At 50.4% G+C, this 26,309-nt stretch overlaps 2 protein-coding genes across 4 annotated transcripts in view; one reads left to right on the forward strand and one right to left on the reverse strand.

Annotated features, from left to right (window-relative positions):
* The first annotated feature begins 34 nt into the window (after positions 1–34).
* On the forward strand, positions 35–7,132 carry POLR1C (RNA polymerase I and III subunit C). Its single transcript, XM_084625004.1, has 9 exons — positions 35–406; positions 565–636; positions 915–1,022; positions 1,859–1,991; positions 2,165–2,284; positions 2,577–2,729; positions 3,223–3,372; positions 3,946–4,062; positions 5,243–7,132. The coding sequence occupies exons 1-9, from the start codon at positions 188–190 to the stop codon at positions 5,359–5,361; spliced, it is 1,191 nt and encodes a 396-aa protein (XP_084481130.1). The 5' UTR covers positions 35–187; the 3' UTR covers positions 5,362–7,132.
* A 1,424-nt stretch (positions 7,133–8,556) lies between these two features.
* XPO5 (exportin 5) overlaps positions 8,557–26,309 on the reverse strand; it is a 37,879-nt gene continuing 20,126 nt past the window's right edge. For all 3 annotated transcript variants that reach the window (XM_084624153.1, XM_084624152.1, XM_084624151.1), the window contains exons 22-33: positions 20,611–20,711; positions 18,878–18,974; positions 18,219–18,355; positions 17,274–17,371; positions 16,373–16,419; positions 15,655–15,749; positions 13,381–13,446; positions 12,635–12,717; positions 11,655–11,762; positions 11,306–11,443; positions 10,947–11,111; positions 8,557–10,315 (exon numbers count right to left, since the gene is read on the reverse strand). In XM_084624153.1, the coding sequence (XP_084480279.1) occupies positions 10,172–10,315; positions 10,947–11,111; positions 11,306–11,443; positions 11,655–11,762; positions 12,635–12,717; positions 13,381–13,446; positions 15,655–15,749; positions 16,373–16,419; positions 17,274–17,371; positions 18,219–18,355; positions 18,878–18,974; positions 20,611–20,711 (1,279 nt within the window). In that variant the 3' untranslated portion in view covers positions 8,557–10,171. The remainder of the gene's footprint in view (positions 10,316–10,946; positions 11,112–11,305; positions 11,444–11,654; positions 11,763–12,634; positions 12,718–13,380; positions 13,447–15,654; positions 15,750–16,372; positions 16,420–17,273; positions 17,372–18,218; positions 18,356–18,877; positions 18,975–20,610; positions 20,712–26,309) is intronic.

Consider the following 26,309-nt stretch of genomic DNA (forward strand, 5'->3'; position numbering starts at 1 on the left):
AATAGCGGCCTGGCCGCGACGCCATTTTGGTTGTGGCAGAAAAAGCGAGCGTGAAGAAGGGCACCTCTGGGAGAAGGGTCGGCGCTGTGCCCTACTATCCGGACAGCGCGCACCCAGCCCAGCTGCTAACGCCGACAACTACACGGGAGTAGCAGCGGCTGTTTCCTATGACAGCGCCACGCCCAATATGGTGAAGACCAAGCCGGTGCCCTACGCCAGCGCCGTCGAAAAGGCAGGGGCCGTATCACGTGACGGAGAGGCGGGGACGTGCTCAAGCGCCTGCGCAGTGGCGAGCACCCTTGTCGCTGCGTCGCGTGCCCGGGGCTGCGAGCGGGGCATGGCGGCGCGCGGCGGCGTGGAGGAGATGCGGAGCCGTGTGGTACTTGGGGAGTTCGGGGTCCGCAACGTGAGTGACTTGCGGGGGGGGGGGGACGTCACTCCCGGGCGTGGGGCAAGGGGCGGGGCCTAGCGCGCAGGCGGCGGTTGGGGGGGTGGGGGCGGGCACGAGGGGTCCTGGGTCCGGTAGCGGCCCCGCCCAGCACCGAGCTCTCTGCTTCGCTTCAGGTGCACACCACGGACTTCCCCGGCAACTACCCCGGGTACGACGACGCTTGGGACCAGGCCGAGTTCGAGAAGGTGAGAAGCCGCTGGGGCCCCGAGTGGGGGAGGGGGGTGGGTGAAGGGAGCGGGGGGGGGCGGGGCCCTGAGAGCAGAGCGGGGGAGGGGGATTGGGGTCTCCCGTGGCTAGTCTCTGCAGCCCTGTGGCAGGTGGCCCCGGGCCTGGCTAAGGGACAGGCCCTAGGCTGCCCGGTCACCTGGCGGCAGCTAGCACAGCCCAGCCGCACCTCACCCCCCCCCCTTTCCGGGAACTGGGGACCCCCCAGTGACTCTGCTCCCTTGCCTCTGCCCTGCAGAATTTCCGGGTGGACGTGATCCGCATGGACGAGAGCACGCTGGAGTTCGACATGGTGGGGATCGACGCAGCCATCGCCAATGCCTTCCGGCGTATCCTGCTCGCTGAGGTACCCAGCAGGGGCTTCTGGACCTTCACGCCAGGGCTGTCTGACCCAGCTGCTGGTCCCATGAAATCCTGTCATAGCTATTTCTCACTGCTAGTCCTGGCTAAAGTTGAGCTGCTTTGGGATGGACAAAAATTTATCCCAATCTTCTCGTTCTTTGCCCAGAACCTGCATTGTGTTGACTGGTAAAGAAGTCTCCAGGGAGGCCGGCTGGGGCTCTAGCTCCTAGGAGTGTCGGGAAGTGAGACCCAACTTTTGGGAAAGGCAAGATTATGACTGAGGGGTGTAGAGAAGACAGAAGCCCCAAACTCAGTGGGGTGGAGAATAGGCTTGAAGTGCAGTGAGAATATTCCATGGGCTGCCGAGCTCACAATGCATAGTCTCTGCCCCTGAGAGAGGCAAATAGTCCCTCTGTAAGCTAGGAGAGCTTAGAGGGCATATAAGAGACCATCAGCAAAAGCTGTTGCATTTCTGGGATAAATGTAGTCCAGCTGCTAGTAGCTGTTAAACAGTGTCACCCCCCCACCCCACCCCGATCCTATGCTCAGATCTGTCCCCCCAGCATAGGGCCAAGTTCTACAACTGCTCATATGGGGTAATGCAAATCCTATTAAAATCAATGGTAACACTCAAGTGAGGAGCAGAGAGAAGATACAGGATCCTCGTCTAGATCCCTCCTTTGGTAATGGTGTCCGTGAAGAGCAAGAGTTAATCAAACCCCAAAGAGGGTGGGGGTGGAGTAAGAGAACTTCTGGCTGGGTGTTAGGGAATGGTGCTTAGCAAATAGTGCATGGCTGGGGTACTGCCTGCCTGATTTGCTCTGTCTCCTTCTCCCTCAGGTGCCGACGATGGCTGTAGAGAAGGTCTTTGTGTACAACAACACGTCCATTGTGCAGGATGAGATCCTGGCCCATCGCTTGGGCCTCGTTCCCATCCGAGCTGACCCACGCCTCTTTGAATATAAGAATCAAGGTGAGAGCCTGTGCAGGGGATCCTATGATAAATGGAAATATTGGAGGCTGCTCTGAAGTGAAACCAGTGCCAGATGGATTGAGTAAATCTGCTGTTCCAGGAGGGAGTGGGAATCTCGTCAATGGGGAGATGGCCCAGGCAGGACTTATTCTGCTTTCCCTATCCCTTTTTAGGTGATGAGGAAGGCACAGAAATTGACACGCTGCAGTTCCAGCTGAAAATCAAATGCAGCCGGAACCCTTGCGCGGTCAAGGAGTCATCTGACCCCAATGAGCTCTACATTAATCACAGAGGTAAAACTATGCTCCTCTGGAAGTAAACTCTCCCCTTTCCCAAGAGGATAGGGGCTTTGTTGACCCCAGTGAGCTCTACCTCAACCAGAAAGAGAACTCCTCTCTTCCCCTCCCCCTGGCATGAAGAAAACTGATCCCTTCCCTCTATGAAACTTGCTTTTTGCAAGGTCCAATCATCATGGTTGTATTTTCCCTGCCCTGCTGGGATCAGCAGCCTCTTGTATAAGTGTTGTCTCATCTCTCTAAGTGCTGAGGCAGCTTGGCCTGATACCTGTCGTACGTCTCTCCACAGTGTACAGCAAACACATCACGTGGGTGCCCCTGGGAAATCAAGCAGACCTGTTCCCAGATGCAGATTTGCGGCCTGTTCATGATGACATCCTTATTGCCCAGTTGCGGCCTGGCCAGGAAATTGATGTGCTCATGCACTGTGTCAAAGGCATAGGTCAGTCAAGGGTGCTCAGTGGGGCAGCGAGATGAAAAGCGTGGGTCCTTCAGGTGGGGTATGGTGTGTGTAGTGGGCATGAGGTCATAGGGATTTTTCCCTGATCTGTGGGGCCTTGAGTGTGGCTTGGCTCTCAGCTTTTTTGTCTTAAATTTCAGGCATTAAGGAGCAGTTCAGAGCTTAACCTTCTCGAATGAGGGATTAGTGGGCACTCTGAATGGAGGTGGGTTCTGTGTATCCTTAATGAAGCCCAAGGCGGACCTAGGATGAGCACCACATCATCCAGAAACTAAATTGGGCGTCCATCCTGGCCACACAAAGCAGCAATGTCAGACTGGGTTGTGATGTCTTGTTACTTCTGACAGTACCATTCTGAAGGGCCTGCTTGGGGTAAATTGAGCTAGGAAGAGCCATGGTAATGGCAGCCCTGGGGGATCTTGCTCTCTCTGAGTTGCTGCAATGTGCTCCTGCCTTCTTATCTCTTTTCCCTCAGGTAAAGACCATGCCAAGTTTTCTCCAGTGGCCACAGCTAGTTACCGGCTGCTGCCTGACATCACTCTGCTGCAGCCCATTGAGGGGGAGGCAGCTGAGACGCTGAAAAAGTGCTTCTCCCCTGGAGTTATTGAGATTCAGAACATCAAAGGTACCTTCCACCTCTACCCCAGGGACTCTGCATTTGCAGAGATGAGACTGAGTACAGTCTAGAGCCAGGCATTGTACAAACAGAGCCTGCTTCCCCAGTGGCCCTCAATCCGGAATCTCGATTCTGGGTTTGGGCTCTACAAATGAATGGGTTTGTCATGTGTAAAAAGGTGATGAGGTTGAGGCTGTTCTCTCCTTGAGATGTCAGGCTAGGATATGCCTGTCCATTTAGCTCTTCTATTGCTCTTTACAGCTGCAGGTGCTGCTCAGTTGTCCGTAAGGCTTTGTTCTAACTGTGGGCTGTGAGTTTGCCATTCCCAGCAGTCTTGAGGCCTCAGGTGGAACTGTGCCTAATGTTGGACAGGATGCACATTATCTTTTTGAGCTGGAGCTACCTATTCGGGCTTATGCCTTGCTGAAGTTTGTTTTGGAAGTAAGGCAGTTTTTTGTGTAGGACTTCAATGCCTTTTCCTGGTGGGGAGAATTGCATATTTTGGGTGCAGTGCTGGCAGGAAACAGATCGCTGGTCCACTAGTATGGAGAGGGGGTATGTATTTGTCCCTATCTCCTGCAGGGAAGAAGGTGGCAAGAGTGGCCAATGCTCGGATGGACACGTTTAGCCGGGAGATCTTTCGGCATGATGATCTGAAAAACCTTGTGCGCCTGGCACGAGTGCGAGATCACTACATCTGTAAGTAATCCTCTTCTTCTGCTGGATGCTTCAGCCCATTTCTTGGCTTCTCACCCTTCAGAAACTTGTCATCACGCTATTTTAAGCCTCTTCATTGTCTGCAGAAAATCCACCCTTTCATACATTCATGTTACAGTGGGTGCCCCTGGGGGGCTTGGCTTTGGGGCAGGAGACATTCACATTTCCTTCTCCCTGTACGAAGCAAACCCTGCAGTGTCTGAACTGTTGCCCACATTGGCTTAACTTGTCACTGTATGCAGGTCACTCTCTGCTTGTAGCCACAGGTAGGCAGAGTGGCAGGGAGCATAGAATCATAGAAGGGGAATGGACCTTGAGAAGTGATCAAGTCCAGCCCTTTACGCTGAGGCAGGACTAAAGAAAGCTAGACCATCCCTGGCAGTGTTTGTTCATCCTGTTCTTAATTTCCAACGATGGGGATTCCACAGCCTCCCTTGGAAGCTTATTCCAGAGCTTAAGTACACTTATTAGGAGAAACTTTCTAACTATATCTAACCTAAATCTCTTGCTGCAAATTAAGCCCATTACTTCTTGTCCTACCTTCAGTGGATGTGGAGAACTGATCCTTGTTTTTATAACAGCACTTAACATCTCTGAGGACTGTTGTCAAGGTCCGTCCTCCTCTGCCCCCCCCCCCCCCCCCAAGTCTTCTTAAGACTAAACAAGACCAGTTTTAACCTTTCCTCATGGGTCAATGTTTTCTGAACCTCTTATTTTTGTAGCTCTCCTCCGGACTCTCCATTTTCTCCACATCTTTCGTGAAGTGTGGAGCCTGAAATCAGACACCGTACTCCAACCGAGGCCTCACAGTTACCTCCTCTCTTGGGCTATTCCTGCTAATACACCCCAGAATATTAGCCCTGTTCACAAGTTGTGAATTTGTGATCCACTTTAACCCCTCATCCTTTTCAGTGGTACTACCACCTAGCCAGTTATTCCCCATTTTGTAGTTGTGCAGTTGATCTTTTCCTTCTTAAGTGTAGTATTTTGCACTTATCTTGATTGAATTTCAATCCTGTCCTCCAAAGTGCTTAAAGCTCCTCCCCCGGTGTCATCTGCAAATTTTCTAAACATACTCTCCATTCCATTATCCAAGTCGTTAATTAACATGGAGGATCTGATGTTGGGTAGTAGCTGGGCTGACCCTTGTCTGTTTCCCTAGTCTCAGTGGAGTCTACAGGTGTCCTGCCCCCAGATGTGCTGGTGAGCGAAGCCATCAAAGTGCTGATAGGGAAATGTCGACGGTTCCTGGATGAGCTGGACTCCAACCACATGGACTGAGCAGTTCAGGGCCTCATGTTTGAGAAGCAGAGACTGATTCTGTTGGCCTGGGCTCTTCATCTGCAGGGATTGTTTCCAGCCCACAAGCCTATGTAAACAGGAAGGGTACCTTCTGTGTTACCAAGCAATGGAACCATCCATCACCTATCTCCCATACTGTATGTAAGCAAGCAGGTGGACACACTAGAAATGAAGGTGTGCTGTTAACAGTTTCAGGTTAACTTCCAGCTGTGTATATGCACTAGCAGGAGCCTAGGAAAGTCTTACGACTCTCATTTTCTAATGGTGTGCAGCACCTGCAGAGGATGGCCAGTAAGGCACAACAGAGGCTTGGACTGGCCACTGGGCTTTACTAAAGGCCCCAGATCTTCTAACTGAAGCCTTGCTAAGGAGAAGACCCAGCTTCAGCCAAAGGCAGATTGTGTGGAATTGTTAATAAAGTAGAGGCTGTTTTAACTGTCAGACTTCATTAAATAAATTGAGCTTGGGGGTGGCTTGATTTCCGAGGGGGGTCAGTGGAAAGAGTCACCACTTATTGCACTTAATTCATTAACAATAACAATGCTAGTGCTGCAGCACTTGAGCTGGTGCTTCGAGAGCTGGGCTCTAGTGTAGAGGCTAAAATGCCACTTTCCCTTTTTTCCCTTCAGGGTTAGCAATTGCTGTATGTGCTAAAATGGGTATTTGATCATCCAAAGGAAGAGAGATGCTAAGACCATCTCTGTTAAGAGGGGGGTCTGCTCTGTGAAAGTTAAAGCATTACTGCTCATACAGGAGCACGTGCTCTTAGTCAAGCAGTGCAAATCATGGAGAATAAAATTGGATTTTCAATGTTCTTAGTCAGCTCTAGGCCTAAGATAAGCCTAGCCGCAGAAAGTTTTAGAAGAGGATGCTAGCTTGTTCATATGGAGCCCCACCTTGCTAAATGTAGGCATGTGATCTGTATGACTGCAGATTTCATCACAACTAATGAAACTAGTAAGAGGGAAAGTATAATATTCAAGTAAGGATCACAGTGGAGAGGGAGTTCTGGCCTGGCTCTGAGCCTATTCACTGTACACAAGCAGTTTGCTTCTTAGGTTGCAACTAAGTATTATTAATCTTTATTTATGGGCTCCTGTAGGTGACCAAAAATAAAGGAATATCTGTATCCTGCCCTAAAAATAAGGCTGCCCAATTTTTCCCACCTCGGGGAAAAAAAACTTTAGGGGATTAAAATGAGATTTCACTTAACTTTAGAAACAGTAACATGCTATCACAGTAGGAGCTCAATACAGGGCATCTGGTGACTGCTGGAGCCCTGTATTTCCATTTAAAAAAAAAGGCTTTTGCCCTCTTCCTTACAGAGACAGACTCCAAAATGTAACCCTGTTTAGCAAAATAATTATCTGTGGAAAGAACTTTTTTACCAATAGTGAAGTCAACCAGGCCAGCAGTTTGCATACTAAAAAGTGACCCTTTAGCTCTTAGAAGGGAACAAGGGTGGGAGAGAGAGCTCCCCTCTCCCATATGCCTCTGTTCTCCAATCCCAGATTAAGAGTGTTAAACTGAGGAAAATCTGAGGCAAAGTATAAAAGCTGGAAGAAAGACTGGGTCCATGTATGTATTTAAGCATTTTACCAAACCTTGAAAGGTAAGTTAGGGAGCATCTCTCAAAATAAGATACTGACTTAAATAATCATCACACCCTTCATTCTGCCCCTCAGAGTAAATGAATTGACATCTGTCTAATCCCACAGCTGCACTTAATAAAACTAGTACAAAAGCCAAATGTTTGCAAGATTCATTCATTCCTGGGTCTACTTTCATATCACTTAAACCAACATCTTATGGGAACAGCCCACTTCATATTTGCCACTTTAATGATTAACATCCAGATACAGGCTATGAGTTTTTTTTTTTAATTTTGGAGTTAAAAAAGGGAATTCCTACTGTGTAACTAAGTAACAGCAGTGGTAGATGATATGTCCCCTCTCTAATCAGTCTTATTTTCACTTCCAATTTTAATAGACTTTTAAGGCCAGAAGGAACCACTGTGATCATATAATCTGACCTCATGCAGGTCACAGCCTAGACAAGTGGTTTTCAAACTTTTTTTCTGGGGACCCAGTTGAGGAAAATTGTTGATGCTCGTGACCCAACAGTGCTGGGGATGAGGGGTTTGTGGTGTGGGAGGGGCTCAGGGCTGGGTCAGTAGGTTGGGGTGTGGGAGTGAGAGCTGCAGGCTGGGAATGAAAGGTTCAGGGTGCAGGAGGGGGGTTTAGGCTGGGGTGTGGCTGAGAGGTTTGGGGTGCAGGAAGAGGTTCCAGGTGGTGGGGGCAGGAGGGGTGTGCTCAGGGCTGGGGATTGGGGCCTGGACTTAAACCTACGGTGGCTCCCGGTTGGCGGTGCAGCCAGGGTGAAGAGACACCTGAAGGGGCCAGCAGCAGGTCTGGCTCCTAGGTGGAGGTGTACAAGGAGCTCCACACAACTCTGGCTTGCAGGCACCACCCTGCTCCCAGTGGCTGGGAGCGTGGAGCTGGTGCTTGGGGTGGGGGGCAGTGCACAGATCCCCATGGCCCTGCGGCGGGGCGCAGCGCAGTGTCGGAGAAGGTAGGCACTAGCCTGCCTTAGCGGGGGAGCACCGCTGACAGGACTTCTAACATCCTGGGAAGCGGTGTGGACCAGAGCAATCCAGTGCCTGACATGCTGCGACTCAAACTTTGGAAATTAGCTTCCATAGCTCAGTATCAGGAGTCACTTCCAAAGGACAAATGAACCACCCCAGGCACTGCTTTGTTTCAGGACGGTGATACATTCTTGTATGCCAACGGAGGCAGAGTTAGGTTGCAGTGGTTACATGAATGAGAGATAGTATTTTGTTTAGGTGCAACTGTAGTTGTTTTTTCCCCGGCTTTAACTGCAGCTGTTGGTCTTGAAAGGTCATGTATACCTTCCCCTTAATTAGATACCTTTAACGTAGACTACAGTTCTTAAGCTTCTGAGTTGATCTTCACCCAAATGTATGGCTAATGATGCAAGTCAGCCCGGAGAGTACATTAACCTCAGTGCTGTGAGTCTGAAACACTTTTGCCACTGGAGTGAAAAATGGGTGTTGGGAGGAGAAATACACAGTGTGGAAGCCTCACCATCAGCTGGACAAGAGAACACCACAGAATAAAGACAGACATGATACCTTGTGTATGAAACCGAAATACCTTTATTGACATTCAGAGGTTTAACAACCAATCCAGAGACAGCTTTGCATTTAATATTCCTACAAAAGAAGGCTCTAAAAACCATTAAAAAAAATCTTTGTTTGTAGCATGAAGTCACAATGTTAAAAATACCACAACACAATAAATACAACCAGCCTCTGCTGAAGCCAGGAGTCACTTCAGCTCAGGAGTAAGTAAAAAGATTATGAGGCAAAGAGTGGAAGGGACTGAGTAACAAGGGCAATAGGATGAGTGGGCTCAGGCCACAGGGATGGTCACGCTGTGTTCCCGAAGCCTGCTGTTCTCTCCAGCTCTATTCTAAGATTTCTGTTCTGGCCCTCGTCCAGGCCCCAGCCTAGCCAATACACTTCTCTGCAGTCCCCTGGATGGCAAACCATAAAAGCTCGTTTTGGATAAAGACCTTCCCCCACCATACAATTTGCATTACAAAGCCCAACTCCTGCCACAACACTTGATCCTCAAGTAACAAACTCTAAACCACCCTCACTGCCACCAGAACAGGGCACAGAAGGGTTCAAAGCTCAGTCCCCATTTCCTTATTCTGCTAAAATGGTAGATCAGGAATTTAACCCCCATCTTCCTCAACCCCTGGCTACAGCAGGTCAAGATTTCAGGAAGAACGGTGATACTGGAGACTGCATATCCCTAAAGCAGAATGCAGGCCCACTGTCATCCCCGCGCAACACTGAGGGCTGATCCCCTTCAGGGTTTACAGGCTCTTGGCATACTGGTCCAGATTTTCCACACTCTGCACCTGTCATTTTCCAGTCCACAGGAAATGCTGCATGACATTCCTGCCCCAGCCCTGAGGGGCTTTTGATAGAAACTAGCATAAGGCTAAGCCAGCTTTCCATTTGGTTCCTTGTGGAGTAAGATCTACTGAGCACACATACGACGACGTCTGTCTCCTTCCAGAGAGGAGCAGTGTTTTAAAAATCAGACTGAGAACACTGACTCCGGGAGATTCTAGGGCACTGTATCACTCCCAAGCATGCAGCCTCCAGCCAGGAAAGCAATCACAGCTGAGAAAACTAGGGCTGCTTTCAAGTAGTCCAAGAGGGAAAGAGATTCACCAGAAAACAAGCCCTCTGCTGTCGTCACACTGAAGATGATACCAGATGGGGACAGCCAGTGGTGGGCACAACAGCAGTGTGATGCGTCCCAGGTGAAGCCTGGCTCCCTCCCTTCAGAGTGAGGCTGGGGAGTGCCATCTTCGCTGGGATACTATTCTGCCTCTCCTGTTCAACCTAACTCCTGAGGGACTAGCCCAGAAGCAGGTGGGGTTCGAGTGACCCAAGGCTGCAAAATAACTAGGCTCTACCTAGTGGAGTCTTTGTGCTCAGCTCTCATCTTGCACACAAGCTGAGGCCTAAAGCTGCAAATCCGACAGGAAAATTAGGGAAAGCTTGACAGGCTGGATCAAGTCCGAACTCAGGGCACATCCCCGCACAGGAAAGGTATGGGGATGAGACCAGTGGGGGCTCTGTTTAGGCAAATGCACATGGAGCAGTGATAAGAGGAATCTAATGTGGTTACTACAAGAGGAGACAGAAAATATGAAGTGAGGATGGGGGTGGCTGAGGTACCCCAACTCAGGGCTCAAAGAGTGCAGTGAGGCCTTCTCCATCCTCGTTATTCTCCAGTACGTCTGTCTCCAGCGATGGCTTCACCTTTTTGAAGAGAGATGGGAGGTTCCGGATGTGAACCTCTTTGCGGAACTGTTCTCCCAGAGGCTTCTGCAGGAGATAGAGGGACAGGCCTAGGTTAGTCATTGCACCTGCAGACCCACTCCGCCAAAGGAAAATCTGTCACCTAAGTGTGTCTCAGGCATTCTCCGGTTCTACGGCAGTCATTACCCAGCTCGGGTGCTATGCTTTGCTCCAGTTCATGTCCCCCTTCTTTTCTGTCTCCAGGAGAGTAGCCTGGCATCTGCAGTACATGCCAATGGACACTGCCACAATGGGGTCCTGACTGTGACCACATAGTCAACAGGAACCCAGTGTTTTTTAACCCAATGGTGCTGTCCTGGTTAAAGCTCTGTACCCACCCGTGGGCCCTGCCCAGGGGTGCTTACACCTTCTCTGCAGGAGCCCTGTACACAGCGAGCCAGCAGCCCTTCAGCTAGGAGAGCTTCCGCAAGGTGCCCTGAGTGCTCAGTTACCATCTCACCCAGGCCAGGGCTGGAGAGAGCCAGAGCAGCACAAACACTATGAAGGATGTGCTGCAGCCACATTCCAGCAGCACGAGAGCTGGACAAGGGAAAGGGGCTGAGGGGAGATGCGGGCTGGCTAGGGCCGTTTCTACAGGATTCAGGAGCCCAGGCCACAGGGAGGAAACAGGTTTGCTCTGGGCTCAGCGGTTGCCTACCCCGATGCAGCCTGCAATGAGGCGTTTGAAATTGTCCTTCCGGCGCTTGTCTGCCACTTTCAGCAGAGTTGGGTTGAGAAGCTTGGAGTCAAACTGCTCCAACGATTCCTTCTGGATTTCTGGGATCTGTTCCATCACTGCCTTCAGCTCAGCATAGCGGGGGCGCTACAGGGAGAAGGGAAGAGACCAATCAAAGAAGTTCTACCACAGAAGCCTCCACCTTCCCCTGATGGCACAGAGGAAGGGGGCTACTACCTCCTCCACCCCTTCCTCACTTAGGCCCGGGATTAGTTCATTCATTACTATCTATCAAACCTGGCACTATAAAGATTCCCCCTTTTTTCCCGATAGCTCCTTACCAAAGCCTCATAGATCTGGAAAGCCAGGTGGACAAGAGCTGCCATGCAGCCGTCATGCTGTCCGTGTGTCTGCAACCCTTTCAGCACACCGGTGAAGAACCAGGTCACTGCATCAGGGAGCAGGTTCCCTGTGAGCACCTAGGGGAGAGACAACAGCAGCATGGAACCAAGATACTAACACAAGCCAGGCCTGCTCCAGACAGTCCATTCGAAGGAAACATCTAGCTCCCATCCAGACCAAAGTCAGAGTCTGTCCATGAAGGTTAGGGGGTCAGAAGGGAAGGAACCACCAGTACTCAGAGCTTCCATTTCTGCCCCCTCCACCAATGGTCCCCTGTAGGGAAAGTACCTGTTTGAGCAGTGGCCAGCAAAGCTGAGTGGTGGTTCTTTGGCAGGACAGGGTGTCCTTCCAAGAGAGGGATCTGTAGGCTGTGATCAGCAGAGCAGTGCAGACATCCTGGAAAGCGGAAGGCAGAGGAAAGAACGAGTCAGTGGAAGCACTTCTCAGCTTGGCTGAAGGGTTTGTTCCTGATGGGGGTGCCTTCACACGAACCCAGGTGGGATATCTTCCTAACAGAGGCACCCTACTTAATGCTCCAACAAAAGGCAAGAAGCATGCTGAGGTCCCTGACTATCCCCAAAGGCAACACTGCATTCCACTCTGTGCATGAGAGAGGGTCAGCATGTACCTGGTCAGCCTGCAGGTGCCACAGAGTCTGGGTCTGCTCCTATTTGCCAGTCTCTGCTGAAGCAAGGTGTCAGGCAGTTGCAAGTGGGCAGGAACAAACACCAGAACACTCCAAGAACTCACACTAGCTGCTACTTTGGAGTCGGTGCAAAGAACTCTGGGGCATATCTGAGGAGGAGTTTGAGTGTGGGGAGGAGAGTAAAGTGGATTGGGCCAGTGCCTCAGGACAGAGAATTCCCAGCACCCCCACCTCTGCTCCGACCTGAGCAAAAACTGCTAATTTGGGCAGATGTTACAGAAGAATCAGCTGCTCCAAGTAGTTCTTCTTGAAAGGCAGGGCCCAGAAAAGGGGGCAGGGCCAGGCAGGCAACACTACAGGAAAGGACTTACTCCTAGCATGGACCATACATCAACTCAGATTGCAATGCACTAGAAGCCTGAATCCTTATTCTCTCCTCCCCCTTTAGCACTTTCCAGGATGATTGGTGAGGCCCTTAAAACAGACTTTCCCTCTGTTACAGGGGGCTCTTGTTTCAGGGGATACACAGACTAGACAGCTGCACTGGGAGCATGGACAGACTACAGTAAAGTACAAGGGGTACAGAAAGTGGGAGAGGCCTCCAGCATCTCCACTCTCTTACCTCCTGCTTCATCAAACACTTGCCCAGCTCAGTTAGCTCTGCACTGGAAGGTGGGGTCACGTCTGTGGACATCATCTCATCATCTACAAGCAGAGAAAAAGCAACTGCGTGAACACCATCTTCCCTTCCTACACCAGCAAGGCTCACTCTGGTTCTAGAGTTTGTTGACACTCTGGAGTCGACACCTCAGCCCACCAGAGAAACACCTCCAAGCAAGCCTGTGTGGATGAGAGCATCCCCTAGCTATGGCTCACCCAGCTAGGATGGAGGCCATGCAGATAGCCTCTCTCACCAGACACCCCAGCTCAGTTCATTGGGGTCAACTTCCACTGTCCCATTCATGCCAACAAGGCCTGCAGAGCACCGGTTGGAGCAGCTGGCTTGCTTCATATGCTGGGGTGGAAAAGGCATCTTGTATCCTAGAGGTAAGATCCGGCTGAGAGGGGATTAGGAGGAGGAAGCCTCACCATCACAGGACAAAGAATCACAGACACTTCCCCAGCGCTTGGGTTCCTGCAGAGTTACCTGCAAAGTCAGTATGGGTAGCTCTGACTCATGAGGCTCAGACTGGACTCCTGAGCCCTAGAGAGGAGCTCCACCAGGGGCAGAGCTGGAGACCCTGATCAGACACTGTGCAGAACCTCAAATGAAAGCCACAGTCTCTCTGAAAGGCCAGCCTAAAGATGGGAAGGGTCTGTCTGTATGCACGGCAGTGGAGAGCGGATACAGCAAGGCAACATACTCACCGTCTCCATCTGCAGCAGTAGAGCTGTTATGCTCAGCGGTGCCTTTCTTTGAAACACAGCAAACAGCTGCAAACACAAGAACAGGTCAGGAGGGCGGGGGAGATATCAGCACAGAGCCTACACGGATCATCCTGCTCACTCTCATGGGACCCTGCTGCTTTGTTCTCCCCCAACACGCCCCAAACTTTGTTCCTTGCACAACGGCTGAGGAACGCCAAATGCAACATTAGAGCTAGGAAGTGAGGCCGAAGACTGGGCTAAGGGGCAGAATGTTCAAGTGTCTTCATCACAGCATCTTCATCCTCAAACCCGCTGCAGTACCAGACTGGAGAGGGGGATTGTGATACTGCACCCCATATGCTTCATAGTGATATTACTGTGATAGGATTAAGATAGAGTTATGATGTATTTTACAGAAGATACGTCATGTGAGAGGTCATTGGAAAGGTTATGATTTGCTGAATATGAGTATCTTATTTGTATGCATGTATCAAGTTTGTATCTGAAGTTATAAATATTGACTAGGTCTCTGCATTTCAAATGTAATTATTCATCTGGGGAACACCGACTAGACAACATGCTTTCATTCTAGACAGTGGGTGGGGAATGGACCATTAGGAAAACAATAGGCCTTTGGAGAATCTTATCTCCTAATGGCTGCTATGATTCTACAAGGACATGTGATCAGACCACGTGATGCTGGACTCCATCTTGGGATGTCAGTATTTTTCCACAGACTGGTCTGGGGACCAAGCTTTGAAACAAAGGGTTCCCGCCATATGCAGAAGCTATATAAGGCAGGGAGTGTCATTGTCTGGCGTTCTTCACTCCCCACACATGATGCCTGGAAACACCTGAGGAACAAAGACTGAACTGGGGGAAGTGCTGGATCCAGGCTCAAGGGATTTTTAGCCTGTGAATGGAACACGCTTACAGCTTGGAATCCCCGCAAGTGCAGCTTGCCCCTTAAGAATCTGTAGCTTGCTTGTATCATCTCTTAGGGTGAGAAATTGCTATTCATATACAATCCATTTTGTATATTAAGTTTAGTTTGCGTTTTTGTTTATTTTCTAGGTAATCTACTTAGATTATAAGTGACAGCAAACAGATCAATCTTTTGTAGATAATAAACTTATTTTTGCTTTATCTAAACCAATGTGTGGGAATCATAACTCAAGGGCAAAAGGCTGTTGCATATTCCTCTCAACATTGAGGGAGGGGGCGAATTTTATGAGCTTATGCTGTACAGTTTCCTGTGCAGCACAAGACAGTACAATTTTGGGTTTATACTCCAGAGGGGGTGAGGGCCTGAGAAGCTGGTAGATGCCCTAGCTGTAGTTTTCCCATGCAGGGGCTGGCCAAAGAGCCTGTATGCATGTAACTGCAGCTGGGTGTGTCCCTACCTGTGTGTATGCTGGGGAAAGTGCAGGCTGAAGCCTGGAGGGTGTTGCAGCTTGTCACAGCAGTACAGTGTAAGAGAGAGCCCAGGCTGGTGGAGCAGGGGGGCTCAGTGGCACCCCAGTTCCAGGTAGCACCCTGTGGGGAACCTGTCACAGGGCTTCACAGGGTACATGACTGTCTCAGAAATCCTGAGCAGTGAAAAGGGCACTGGAGCAAGTTTATTCAGTGCCAGGATCCTGGCTGGGGTGCAGCAACCTAAAGGAGTGAGGCTAATTAGGAAATGACTCACAAGGTCAGGCTCTCACACACGGTGTAATTCTTATGTGGAAATAAATTTCCTCAAACTCTGGATTGGGGTGTGTGAAAGCCTGGGAGCTAATTAAAGGGGACTGCCAAAGAAAGAGAGAGATGTTCTCATCACAGAGGGAGAAGGGATGTGATCACCAGCAAAAAGACGATGATCTGGCCATGCCCGACTCTGCTCCTGGTGGTGCCAATGCACTCGGGCTAACACCCCCACCCTGATCCCACACACAAGGAAACATAGCACATGTACCCCATCAGACACCAATCAATAATTCAGCAAGACTCAAAGAGGGGCTGGACTCCTACATGGATACAAAGAATATTCAGAATTCTAATAGTTAATGCTAACAGAAAAACGTACTGGAAGGAAGATAAACCTCCTGCTTTAGGCTGTAAACTGATTTCAATTAGGGATTAGATGAGATCTTCATGGGGGCAGTTTCTCTCTCATCTGCCTTCCGTTGCTGGCCATTACACCATAGGTATGATGCAGTCTGGCAACCCTCGTGTTCCTGCCCAGGGCAGGACTCTCCCTGTGACATCCTGCAACCAGCTTGTTTCACTTACTGATAAGATCCATGACTTCACGGGTGAGCAACCTGACCAGCTGCTCCTCAAGCATCTCCTGGGACTCAGGGTTGTCATCTGCCGTGTCCTCCTCGCTGAAAAGAAAAATAAGATGGTGGGAAGTTTAGGGGAGCACTTTGAGACCAGGGAGGCAGCACCTTAGTATGCTAGCTTTGCCTATATACATGGCGCAAACGACTCAGCTGGCCAGGCTTCTGGCCTGGATCACAGCCCAGATTAACAGAAGAGTGGAGGGCAGCAAGTTCTCCCATGACCAAAGAGTAACCAAGATCTTCACTTCCCAGTGAGGACGAGAGAGAGACTGTGGAACTGAGAGACTCAGCATCACGGAGAAGCATCAAGAGGGGTGGTGTCTCCCTTTTCAGGGTATCTTCCCTTACAGCGCTGCAGGCTTGGAGGGAACAGTCACTCCTCAGGCAGCTGCTCAACAGCTCACACTCCCCACAGACTAGGAGTCCAAGCCCCCAGGCCCAGCAGCACCACCTCCATTTTGATTCCCTTTCTCTGGGGCCGGGGGGTGGTCTCTTGTGCTCCCATCCCAATCAGGAGGGCTGGACACGACTCTCCGGAGCTCACAGATATTGCTATTGGAGGGTTACTCCCTTCCTCAGTGCTGCCGGCTGGAGGCAAAAGACCAGATGAGAATCCCAAGATGTGGTTCCCACCCCTTGCCTCTCCTTCAGTCCACATCCCTTACCAAAGTATGCTCCGCTGGCTGATGACCTGCCATTTCTGGGACAGTCTCTGCAAAAATACCAGATAAGATTTAATAACCTCAAGGAGCCATCCCAGTAACGCTGTACAGATTTCTGAACACCATTCACCAGACCGCAGAGCCAACAGGGCAGGACCCTGGCCACCAGACATGGCTCTGTGACGAACCTGATCTGACTCAAAAGAAGTTTAAATATACCTCTCTGAAAGCTCCCCCACCCCCTGAACAGGGCAGGAGCCCAGCAAAAACTCCTACTGAAGCGGTTCCCAGTCTTTTTCCCTGCATGAACCCATTTGCAGATGTATTGCTTCCCACGACTCCAGGCAGCATGAAGGATGCCATTTTAAAATGGCAGCTTCCACACAGCAAGATCTTGCATGGAGGGTACATGTGAGGGCATGCTGTGTGGAGGATGCCATTTTTGCTCAGGGGACGCCATTCTGTAGCACACTTGGGATTACCACAACTCCATCTGCTGATGGAGCAACCCCACTTGGGGCACAACCCATTGTTTGGGAACCACAGGCCTAGTGATGGCTGGAAAGCTGATGTAGCTGTGCTGGCTCTAGGAATTACAGAGCTACCTACCAGGAAAGGGAGAAGGAGGGAGTGCAGACCCAGCTTTACCAAGGGCCTAGGGCTACAGAGATTCAAATGACTGAAGACCACAGGGGGGCTCACATCCCCAAGCCTGGAAATTCACAGCCAGGAACTCTAACACACCAGCACAGCGGGTGCAACTGGGCAAGACGATATCTGGAATCCAGACTCCACACACTGAAGTGGCCAAAGTCAAATTTCTAGGCTCTGCTCCCTGTGTAATTGGGCTTTGGAGCCCTGCTAAGGATGAGGCTGGAGGGCTGCTGAAAAAGCTGTTTCTTACCACATGTAGATAGGTGAAGAGTGGGCCGAGCATGGGACAGAGAAGGGTTTCGTAGTGCTCTGAGGGGCAGGAGAGAACCAAGGGCTTCACAAACACACCTGCATGGGCTGGTTAAGGAAGTTATGCAGCTCAAGTCTCATGCCAGGGCAGGCTGCAGTGCACCAACACAGCTGACAACCATACAGCATGGAGACTGCAGATCCCAGCGTGTAGTGCTCCATCGTATACTTGGAAGAGCCCCATGCATTCTGCTTCTTAGCTGAAACAGACTGACAACCACCAATGAACCGTTCACACCAGTACCAGCATTTGAAGTCAGAGCAGGAACTGCACAGAGCGGCCCAGCAGGCTTCTCTAGCCCACCTTCCCAGCAGCCCTGACCTGGGTCTTGGAGGCCCCACTTTTAGTGTGTGAAGGCCGTTCAATTGAGACTGCCCAGAAAGGGAACAATTAGTGCCAAGTGGTGTTGCAGTTTTGCAATGTAGACAGCTGTGCCCTGGGAACCGAACTGAGCACCACAGCTCATTGCACACAGCCAGTCGGAACCAGTCACCAGATTACCCGGTTTCCAACCTCCTGAGAAATCTAGCCCCCAAAGGTTGTTGTAGGTTGGACTTGTTGGCAGAGAGGCCCTCCTTCTTGCCGCTGCCCAGGGCAATGCAACTTCTTTGCACGTGTAAACTGTGCTGACTTCACTTTTTGCAGTGCCTTTCGAGGTGCACCTGCTCACACTCCACTAAACAGAGCGGAACAGTCCTAGCCACAATGTAAGGGGGGCAGAGGCAGGATTTATTTAATTTGATCTAACTTCCCTACTCCCTCCACTGGCTCAGCCTTGGAGAGGAGGGGGAGGGACGGTGAAGCCAGAGCAGTTTTGGAAAGGGAGCCTTCTGCCACATTCTGTAGTGGTTGCTGGGCTGGTTTCAGGCCACAGCCAAAGGATACGAAGCATGGGGCGCAGCCTGTAGTCGGGAATATTGTTGAGGTTAACAAAGGCTGAGTTGAGGAACTGGCTGGCGAGGCCGTCAACAGTGTAGAAGTCTTGCTGCATTGACGGGCCGGCATTACCCAGGATGTGAAAACTACAATGAAAAGCCAGGTATAAGTGAGTTAAGCTGCACAACAGATGCGATGCCTCCCATGGTAGCAAAGGCTGGAAGGGCTCCACTCTGGAGATGTGTTTGCCTTGTGGCTACATAAAGCCCACAGGAAGTTTCACTATGGGATACCTCTCTCAGGAATGTGCAGAGGGACCATCCCTGAAGTATCTAAGCACCAAGCATTCCCAAGCGCTGATGTTACTAACCCTGAAACAGGACACAAGCAGCAAACTAGGTCAGGGTATTACAAGCAGACAGTGGAAGCGTTATCAGGAGACCCACCAGCCTGTGTTGCTAATCTGGCAGCTGCACACCAGGTATGTCTGGTGGGTTACAGGAGCTCTGTGTTACATCACTGCTCATGGTCACTTGGATATTAGAAAAAACCATAGTGCACACACATGGAAAGCTGTCTGCTAGCTGAGGTCAGAATGCCATCCCCCCTCCCCAGGATGGTCCACTCCAGGTTACAGCTGATCAGTGACTGTGTGAGGGAGATCTTACCAATTGTCATAGAGGGTACAGAAGAAGCCCTGCATCCTTTCTAAGATGGTTTTGTAAACAGGAGAGTCATAAAGCTCCAGGAGAGGCTGAGGGAGGCCTGAAGGGAAAGGAAAATCGAATATATCAACCACAGACCTCAAACCATCCTACAGCACCTTCACAGCAGCCCCAGTTAAGCCAGGCCTGGTGGCTGGGAGAGCACAGAGCGAGGTGCTCAGCACGATCACGTGGAACCAAGCAGCGAGGCTAGGAGGCAGCCAGCCCATTTACAACACCAATACCACACACCCAACAGAACCCCCACATCTGGACAATTGCTGACTGGACATACCCACTATATACATGTGGCAGCTCTCTAAGCTTAGGGAAATGCAGCAAAAGCGTGTGCAACTTCCAACAGCTCCGTTAGCCCCTCTTCACTGCTCTGGATAGGCTGACAGGGCCAGCCTTTCAAAGTAGGCCAGAAGAGAACCTGCCAGTTCTGCAACCCCTCTTCCAACAGCCCCTGTGGGCTCTTTAATAGTCACCTGCTGTCCTGGGGGCTGGCCAGACTCACTGGGTGCAAGTCGTTAGCACCATGGTAGCCTCTAGAGTTCCAGCAGGGCCCCAGTGGCCTAGGTGCTGTAACACCTCGGAAGAGACAGTCCCTGCCTGAAGAGCTTCCAGCCTAAAGAGAGGAAGGCTTATCCCTGTTTTACAGATGGGGGGCACAGGGAGATGAAGTGACTTGATGAGGTCACAGTGAGTTTGTGAGAGAGTCGAAAATTGAACCCTGATCTCCCGAGTTCCAGGCCAGTGCCTTAACCCCAGGACCACCCTTCCCTGGTTACACAGAACACTTCATATATTAACATGCCTGATGCATCCCAAATCTGTTGGATGAGGTTCTGAAAACCTATTTATAATTCGGGCCCTACCAAATTCACAGTTCATTTTGGTCAATTTCACACTGACAGGTTTTTTAAAACAGTAAATTTCATGATTTCAGCTATTTAAATCTGAAATTTAGCGATATTGTAATTGTAGGGGTCCTGACCCAAAAAGGACTTGTTGGGGTGGGAGGGTTGCAAGGCTATTGTAGGGGAGGGTTGCATTACTGTTACCCTTACTTCTGCGCTGCTGCTGGCGGGGCACTGCCTTCAGAGCTGGGCACCCAGCCAACAGCTGCTTCTCTCCAGCCGCCCAGCTCTGAAGGCAGTGCAGAAGTAAGAGTGGAAATACCACGATTGCCCCCTGAAATAACCTTGTGATCCCCCTGCAACTCCCTTTGGGTCAGGATCCGCAATTTGAGAATTGCTGGTCTCCCCCATGAAATCTGTATAGTATAGAGTAAAAGCACATAAAAGGCCAGATTTCACGGTCTGTGACGCGTTTTTCATGGCTGTGAATTTGATAGGGCCTTGCTTATAATGACTAAAGGCAAATGGCAGGGGCCAGATTTCTACTGAGGATGCCGAGATGGCAGATTTCTGCTCCTATGGCAGGCAGTGTTACTGTGGAACAATGATCTAGTTATGGGAGCACACAGATCCAAATGTGTATACATGGAAACATTAATGCAGCTGACAGACAGACACACATGAGTAGCTCAGTCCCTCTTTTGGGAATGAACTGCCAAGAAGCTGTAATGCCCCCCCAGCCGAGATAGGGAGATGGGGGTTTGTGCTACCACTTCCTGCTGGTGAACTGGGTAGGAAGGTTGATTCAGATGAAAATGAGCTGGCTGTCTTTACCTAGGATGGCATTCTTCTCCACTTCCAGCATATCTAAAGCCTTTGCAAATGTTTCCCCCAGCTTAGCCACCATCTCTGGCATGTAGAGATTGTTGTGGGTCCTGAAAGAGAAGGAAAAGTAGTTTATACTCATGCAAGTCAAGCCCCTTTGCTGCTTTGCAATGGAATCCTCCACCTTCAGCCTGTCAACAGCTCCTCTGTGGCTGAGGAAGGTGAGACCAAGCACTTGTGCATGGGATCCCCCTTCTCCACCTGGGAAAACATCAGGGAAGCTCATACTCCAGAGACATGGAGAGACTCCACCTTCTGTCCTGGAGTTCCCAGCTGCCCCCTCACATTCCCCACCCGTTCACCCCACCCTTTTTGAGCGCTAGCAGCAAAGACTCCCAACAATTCTCCAGTCGACACTGGCAACAGCTCATTAGCTTGGCCAGCGCGGCCAGAGAATATATTTAAAAACCCCACAGACATGAATTCTGTTTCCAGCAAGATCTTCTGCACCCAATGGCCCAGCAGAGGGAGAGGCTGTCCCAGCTCCGAAATACACACGCTGCACCTCAGGGATGGGTCACAGTCCCCAGAGTGGCAGGCGGCACTGGAGGAACTCTAGGGAGCACAACAGCCTAATATACACATGTTACAAGTGGCAGTGTGGCAGAGACATATGCCCCCTGGACAATGCATCCGGCAGGGAAGAGTTCTGCATAACCAGGAGATAGCCACTCACTGTCACCTCTCTGTGATGGATCCCAATTCAGCCAAGGGTGGGTGGTTCTTTGCCATCCAGGCCAAAAAGGGTCCTTCACTAGTCAGAGTAGTGACTCTCAGAGCTTGTCTCAGCAGGGGGTGTCTCTCTCACCTACCTCTCTCCTTTGAGACCTCAGACCTCCACTCTGGGCGTCGACAGCTGCACACAGCATAAATCCTGCAGCCAAACGGCCCAACAGCCTCCTCCAAAACTGCAATGCCATTGTACCTGCTGCTAGAGGTGATCAAGGGCAACTCAGTATCTCCCCCTAGAGCAGCGTTTCCCAAAGTGGGGTGCGCGCTCCCCTGGGGGGTGTGAAGGACTAGCTGGGGGCAGGGGGCACAGACAAGCCTCAATTGTTCTTCAGAGTCTCAGCTTTCTTTTTTTTGTTTAAATAAGTCTCTAGCTGCTATCGTCATGAAGAAAACCTTCAAAGAGATGACCCAAGTACAAAAGATGCAGCAATCTCTGCCTGAGTTTGCAGAGAGCCTGAAACAAACACAGCTCTGAGGTGTGAACTATCCCATTCAGTTCAATGAGTGCTAACACAGATGCCAGTGATATTTTAGTTGTAACCATTATTAACTATTTCACTGTTCAAGGCATATAAGGGAGCAGAGGAAGTACATGAAGGTCTAAACAATCTACTCTGACGGACCACTCATTTTGGGTAGGCTTTTAACACCACACAGTGGGGCAGAAAGGAGGTCATGACTGGTTTTACTTCCCTGAAAGGGGACTCTGGGCTTGTCTACATGAACAGCTAGTCCATGACAAGCTGAGGTGTAAATCTACCCTGCAGTAGCCCCCTGCACACTAATTACCCATGTGGTCCCCCCTGCCATGCACTAAAAGTTCCCTGGTGTGCTTTGATCTAACCCAGTTTGAAATGGGAACAGACCAAAGTGCACCACAGAACTTTTACTGCTAAGCAGAGGCCGCACAGACATTTGGCGTGTGGCAGACTACTGTGGGGGAGATTTACACCAGCGCTTGCTGCAAATTATAGACAAGGGTTCAGCTTTCAAGAACAAATTTGGAAAATGCTGCCTTACAGGCTCAGAGAGTGCTACATACCCCTATCGGAGGCTTACACAGAACCACTTACGCAGTGCTATGTGGCACAACCAGCCAAAGGAGCTTCATCATCTTTAAACAGTCACCTCGTGTGTCTCTCCAGCCTGTTTCATGCTAATAACAGCTGGAGCAAAGGGACGTGGTTGGATGCTGACTAAGCCATAGTGCATTCCAAACTCAGGATTATGGAGCTGGTGGTTAGTCCTGCAGCAGGGTGGGTTTGGAAGATTATGCTGACCAAAGAGGTTGTCTGGACAGTCCGGTGAGGATCAGAGTATCACATCTCGCAGGCCTCTGTCTTGGGTCCTATCTTAGAACATTTTCTTAAATTGGTAGTAGAGTTGCATGAGCCATAGAGTTTAATGTCAGAAGGGATCACAAAAATTATCTTGTGTGACCTCTGCTATATCACAGGCAGAGGCACGAGCAGATGCTCAGTCAGATAAAGGTCAATCTCCCCCGGCTAATGGCTCAGCAAAGCTACAGCAGTAACAGGTTACATGAGGGGCTGATCTGCTGCTCCTCATGAAAGCACAGCCACCGTGTATGGTAGAATTCAGCCACTGCGTACGACAAGATCAAAATGTGACCCATGAGCATAATCGAGAGGGCAAAGAGGCCTTTGGGGAATTCATCACCAAAGAAAAAACATAAAAAGGACATTCCTAATAGATGTATTTATAATATAGGAAAGACCCAAGGAAAGGATATGGCAGGGCACGGGGGCTGTGTTTTCAGAGAAACAGTTAGCGCTCCGCTCAACAGGCAGGCAGTGTCTCCTGTGCTGAGACTAAATCTTCTGGGCCATAGGATTGGCCTTTCAGAGCCTCCCATATTGGAAAAAAAGGGAGTTCCCCAGAGCATATTATATATATCTGTACACCTGATCCACCAAGGACACGGATGCTGTATAAAAGCAGTATCTTGTCAAGATGGATTCAGAAAGAGCCCTGTGGCTGTGCAGGGCACACGATAAGCCTGTTTCTAATGCAACAGGAACAGATCCCAGGCATAGAAGATGCTGGGTGAGTCAGTCTGTGCAGCTGCTGACTCCAGGAAACTCCCCTTTCTCCAGAGGCAGAGATCATGTCCAAGGCCGGGGGCACCGTTATTCAGGCTCAAATCCAGGCAGGAAATAAAGATAACCAGAAGCCAAAAGCAGCTGGATAAACTAAAATACCAGAGGATAAGGGAAATGATTGGCCAACAAGCTGCAAGCAACAAGTAATTAATGGAGCAATTTCAAGCCCATTCAACAAATATTCACACAACCACCAAAACAGCAAAAGGCAAGTTAGGTCAGGCATAAAAGAACTGGCCAGCTGAGGTTACATTACATTATCTATGCCCCTCAACATGCACGCGGACTGCCTCAGAGAAGTTACCTATTTACCGTATCAGCTCACTGGCCATCTCCCTAAAGGCATGGCCAAGACTGAGGACCTATTCCACATACTACTTACCTTAGCACAGACCTTGTGACTACTGTGTGTTTTCACAGCCTCTATCTACTCCCATACATGGCACAAAGGATGAGACAAGACACCCAGAGAGGAGTAAACACAACCATTTACACTGGAGAACAGTCCTGCTTCGAAGAGGCTTCTTTACTTACAGTTCAACTCAACTGCTCAGGAGAATTTATGTGGCTGCTTCCTACCGATCCAGTCGCTCTCAAGTCAGCCAATCCATCCTGCAAGAGTTCCCAGCTCCTACCATAAGCCCCTTCTCCTCAGTGGCACATTAACCATGCAGAAGCTGGCTGATTCTCCCAGGTAGTTGGCCTATTGGCACAGTGCTATGAGCAATGATCGATCCCAACAATAAGGCAGCTATTGTCCTGATCCTGCAATTACCACTCCAGGCAGCCACGCTTTGCCCTTACACTGTACCTCCCCACACAGTCTTTTCCAGACCTCACAGCCCCTCGTGACATCCACATTAACAGGTACCCTAGGAGACAAGTGCAGGGGACATACACACTGGGAGAGCAGAAACAACTCCAGAGAGAAGCACAACACAAGCTCTACCCTTTCCTGGCAGCTCCAATGCTGCTTATGTGTAATTTTGCAAATCTAGAGCAACCACAGAGAAATCCCTGCATCCTGCAGACTGGGGCAGCCATACAGAGTTGGACCTCACCTCCCGTGCTCAGCAAAGTAAGGTAAAAGGCAGGAGGCTGGTCACTTTCAAAATCTCAACCATTCAGTTCTTCCAGGTGCAGCACCAGCCTCGAGAACTCCATTGGGAAAGGGAGGGTGCCTTTGAGGATCAAGTGCAAGCCACTGCAATATGCTACAATCTACTTCTCAGACATGCCTAAAACCAGTGGTTCCATCAGTATGGGGCAGAAAAGTCTTAATGGGAACGCTGGTGCATCCCCACAGAAAACAGCAGCGGAGCCACTTCCACAGCACTGGAGAAGGAGCACTAGCAACAGAGCAAATACTGGAGCTTCTGCTTCTTTAGAACCAGTACAATGGGAGTTTACTGACATACAAGGGTGGAATTTAGTTTCCTAGGCTTGTCACACAGGTCCTCCTTGGGGGGAGGGATAGCTCAGTGGTTTGAGCACTGGCCTGCTAAACCCAGGGTTGTGAGTTCAATCCTTGAGGGGGCCATTTAGGGATCAGGGCAAAAATTGGGGATTGGTCCTGCTTTGAGCAGGGGGTGGGACTAGATGACCTCCTGAGGTCCCTTCCAACCCTGATAGTCTATGATTCTATGTATCCTAAAGCCTTTACTAAGTACTAGCCTGGTACTGGCAGTGCAATGACTGTAAAGGCAAACAGCTCACTCAGCCTCAGCCATCAGCCTGCTTCAAGGAGTGGGAATGCTCACTTGGACACTGGTTTGGTGGATTTCAGAGACATGATGCCATATAAACATACACTGATGAAGTGCTCAGCACCCAGGAAACTCTGCATGAGACTGTCTGCCCAGAGAGCTCACAACCTGCAAAGAGAACTGACGCATGGGATCATCCACCTTCACGAATAAAGGGCAAATCTCATCCCTGCTGCATCAATAGCAACCGGATAGCTCAACACTGACAATAGGCTAAAGTGCTCAGCCTACACCTTGTAAAGAGGAATTTGCTTGAGTGGGCCAAGACTATACACTTACCCCTCCCTGCTCTTCACAACTGCAGCAGCACTGTCCTGATTTGGTCAGTGACTCATACTTTAAGAACCTGGCTAGACAGTGCCCTACATGGGCCTCATCCCCATAGAGCTGAGTGCTGAAAAGCTATGTAGCGATTAAACACTGTTCCCACCTGCCACCCAGCTCCAGAAGGGGGGGAACGGCCTCATACACTACACTCATCACTGGCCAGCGCGAGGTTGAGAGCCAGCTCCAAGCCTAGCAATGCTTCCCTATCGGCAGTCACAGAGAATCCACCAAGGGGTAGCTCAGAGAGCTGTTACTCTCCTAACACTGCATCACCGGGTGAGGGAACGGCACAATCCAGAACTCCTCCTCCCACCCAACCTGAACCACCTTCGTCTCACCTCCACCCTGGCTAAGCTGCAGACACACGATGCAGACTCCCAGCGGGTACACCGAGAGGAGGCACTGCAAGGCACAGAAAGAGCCTTAGCATGAGCCCCCATTGGTTTCAATGGCAGATCACGCTTCAGGCAGCCAGATCAAAGACGCTCAACTTAGTACTGAAGCGAGACTAAAGCAAACTCCCACTGGACGCCAGGAGAGCAGGCCCTGCTCTGGTGGTGACTGGAGAGGTGGCCTGGTGGGGGCTGAAGGCAGAGCAGAGATGTTAGTTGAGAAATACTTGGTTAGTCAGGGAGGCAGCTTTAGGTTGGACACATTCCCAGGTGGAAGTGGAGGTGGGGGAGGCAACCCCAGCTTGAGC

The sequence above is a fragment of the Lepidochelys olivacea genome, assembly GCF_965140295.1.
Source record: "Lepidochelys olivacea isolate rLepOli2 genome assembly, chromosome: 3".
Lineage (NCBI taxonomy): Eukaryota > Metazoa > Chordata > Testudines > Cheloniidae > Lepidochelys > Lepidochelys olivacea.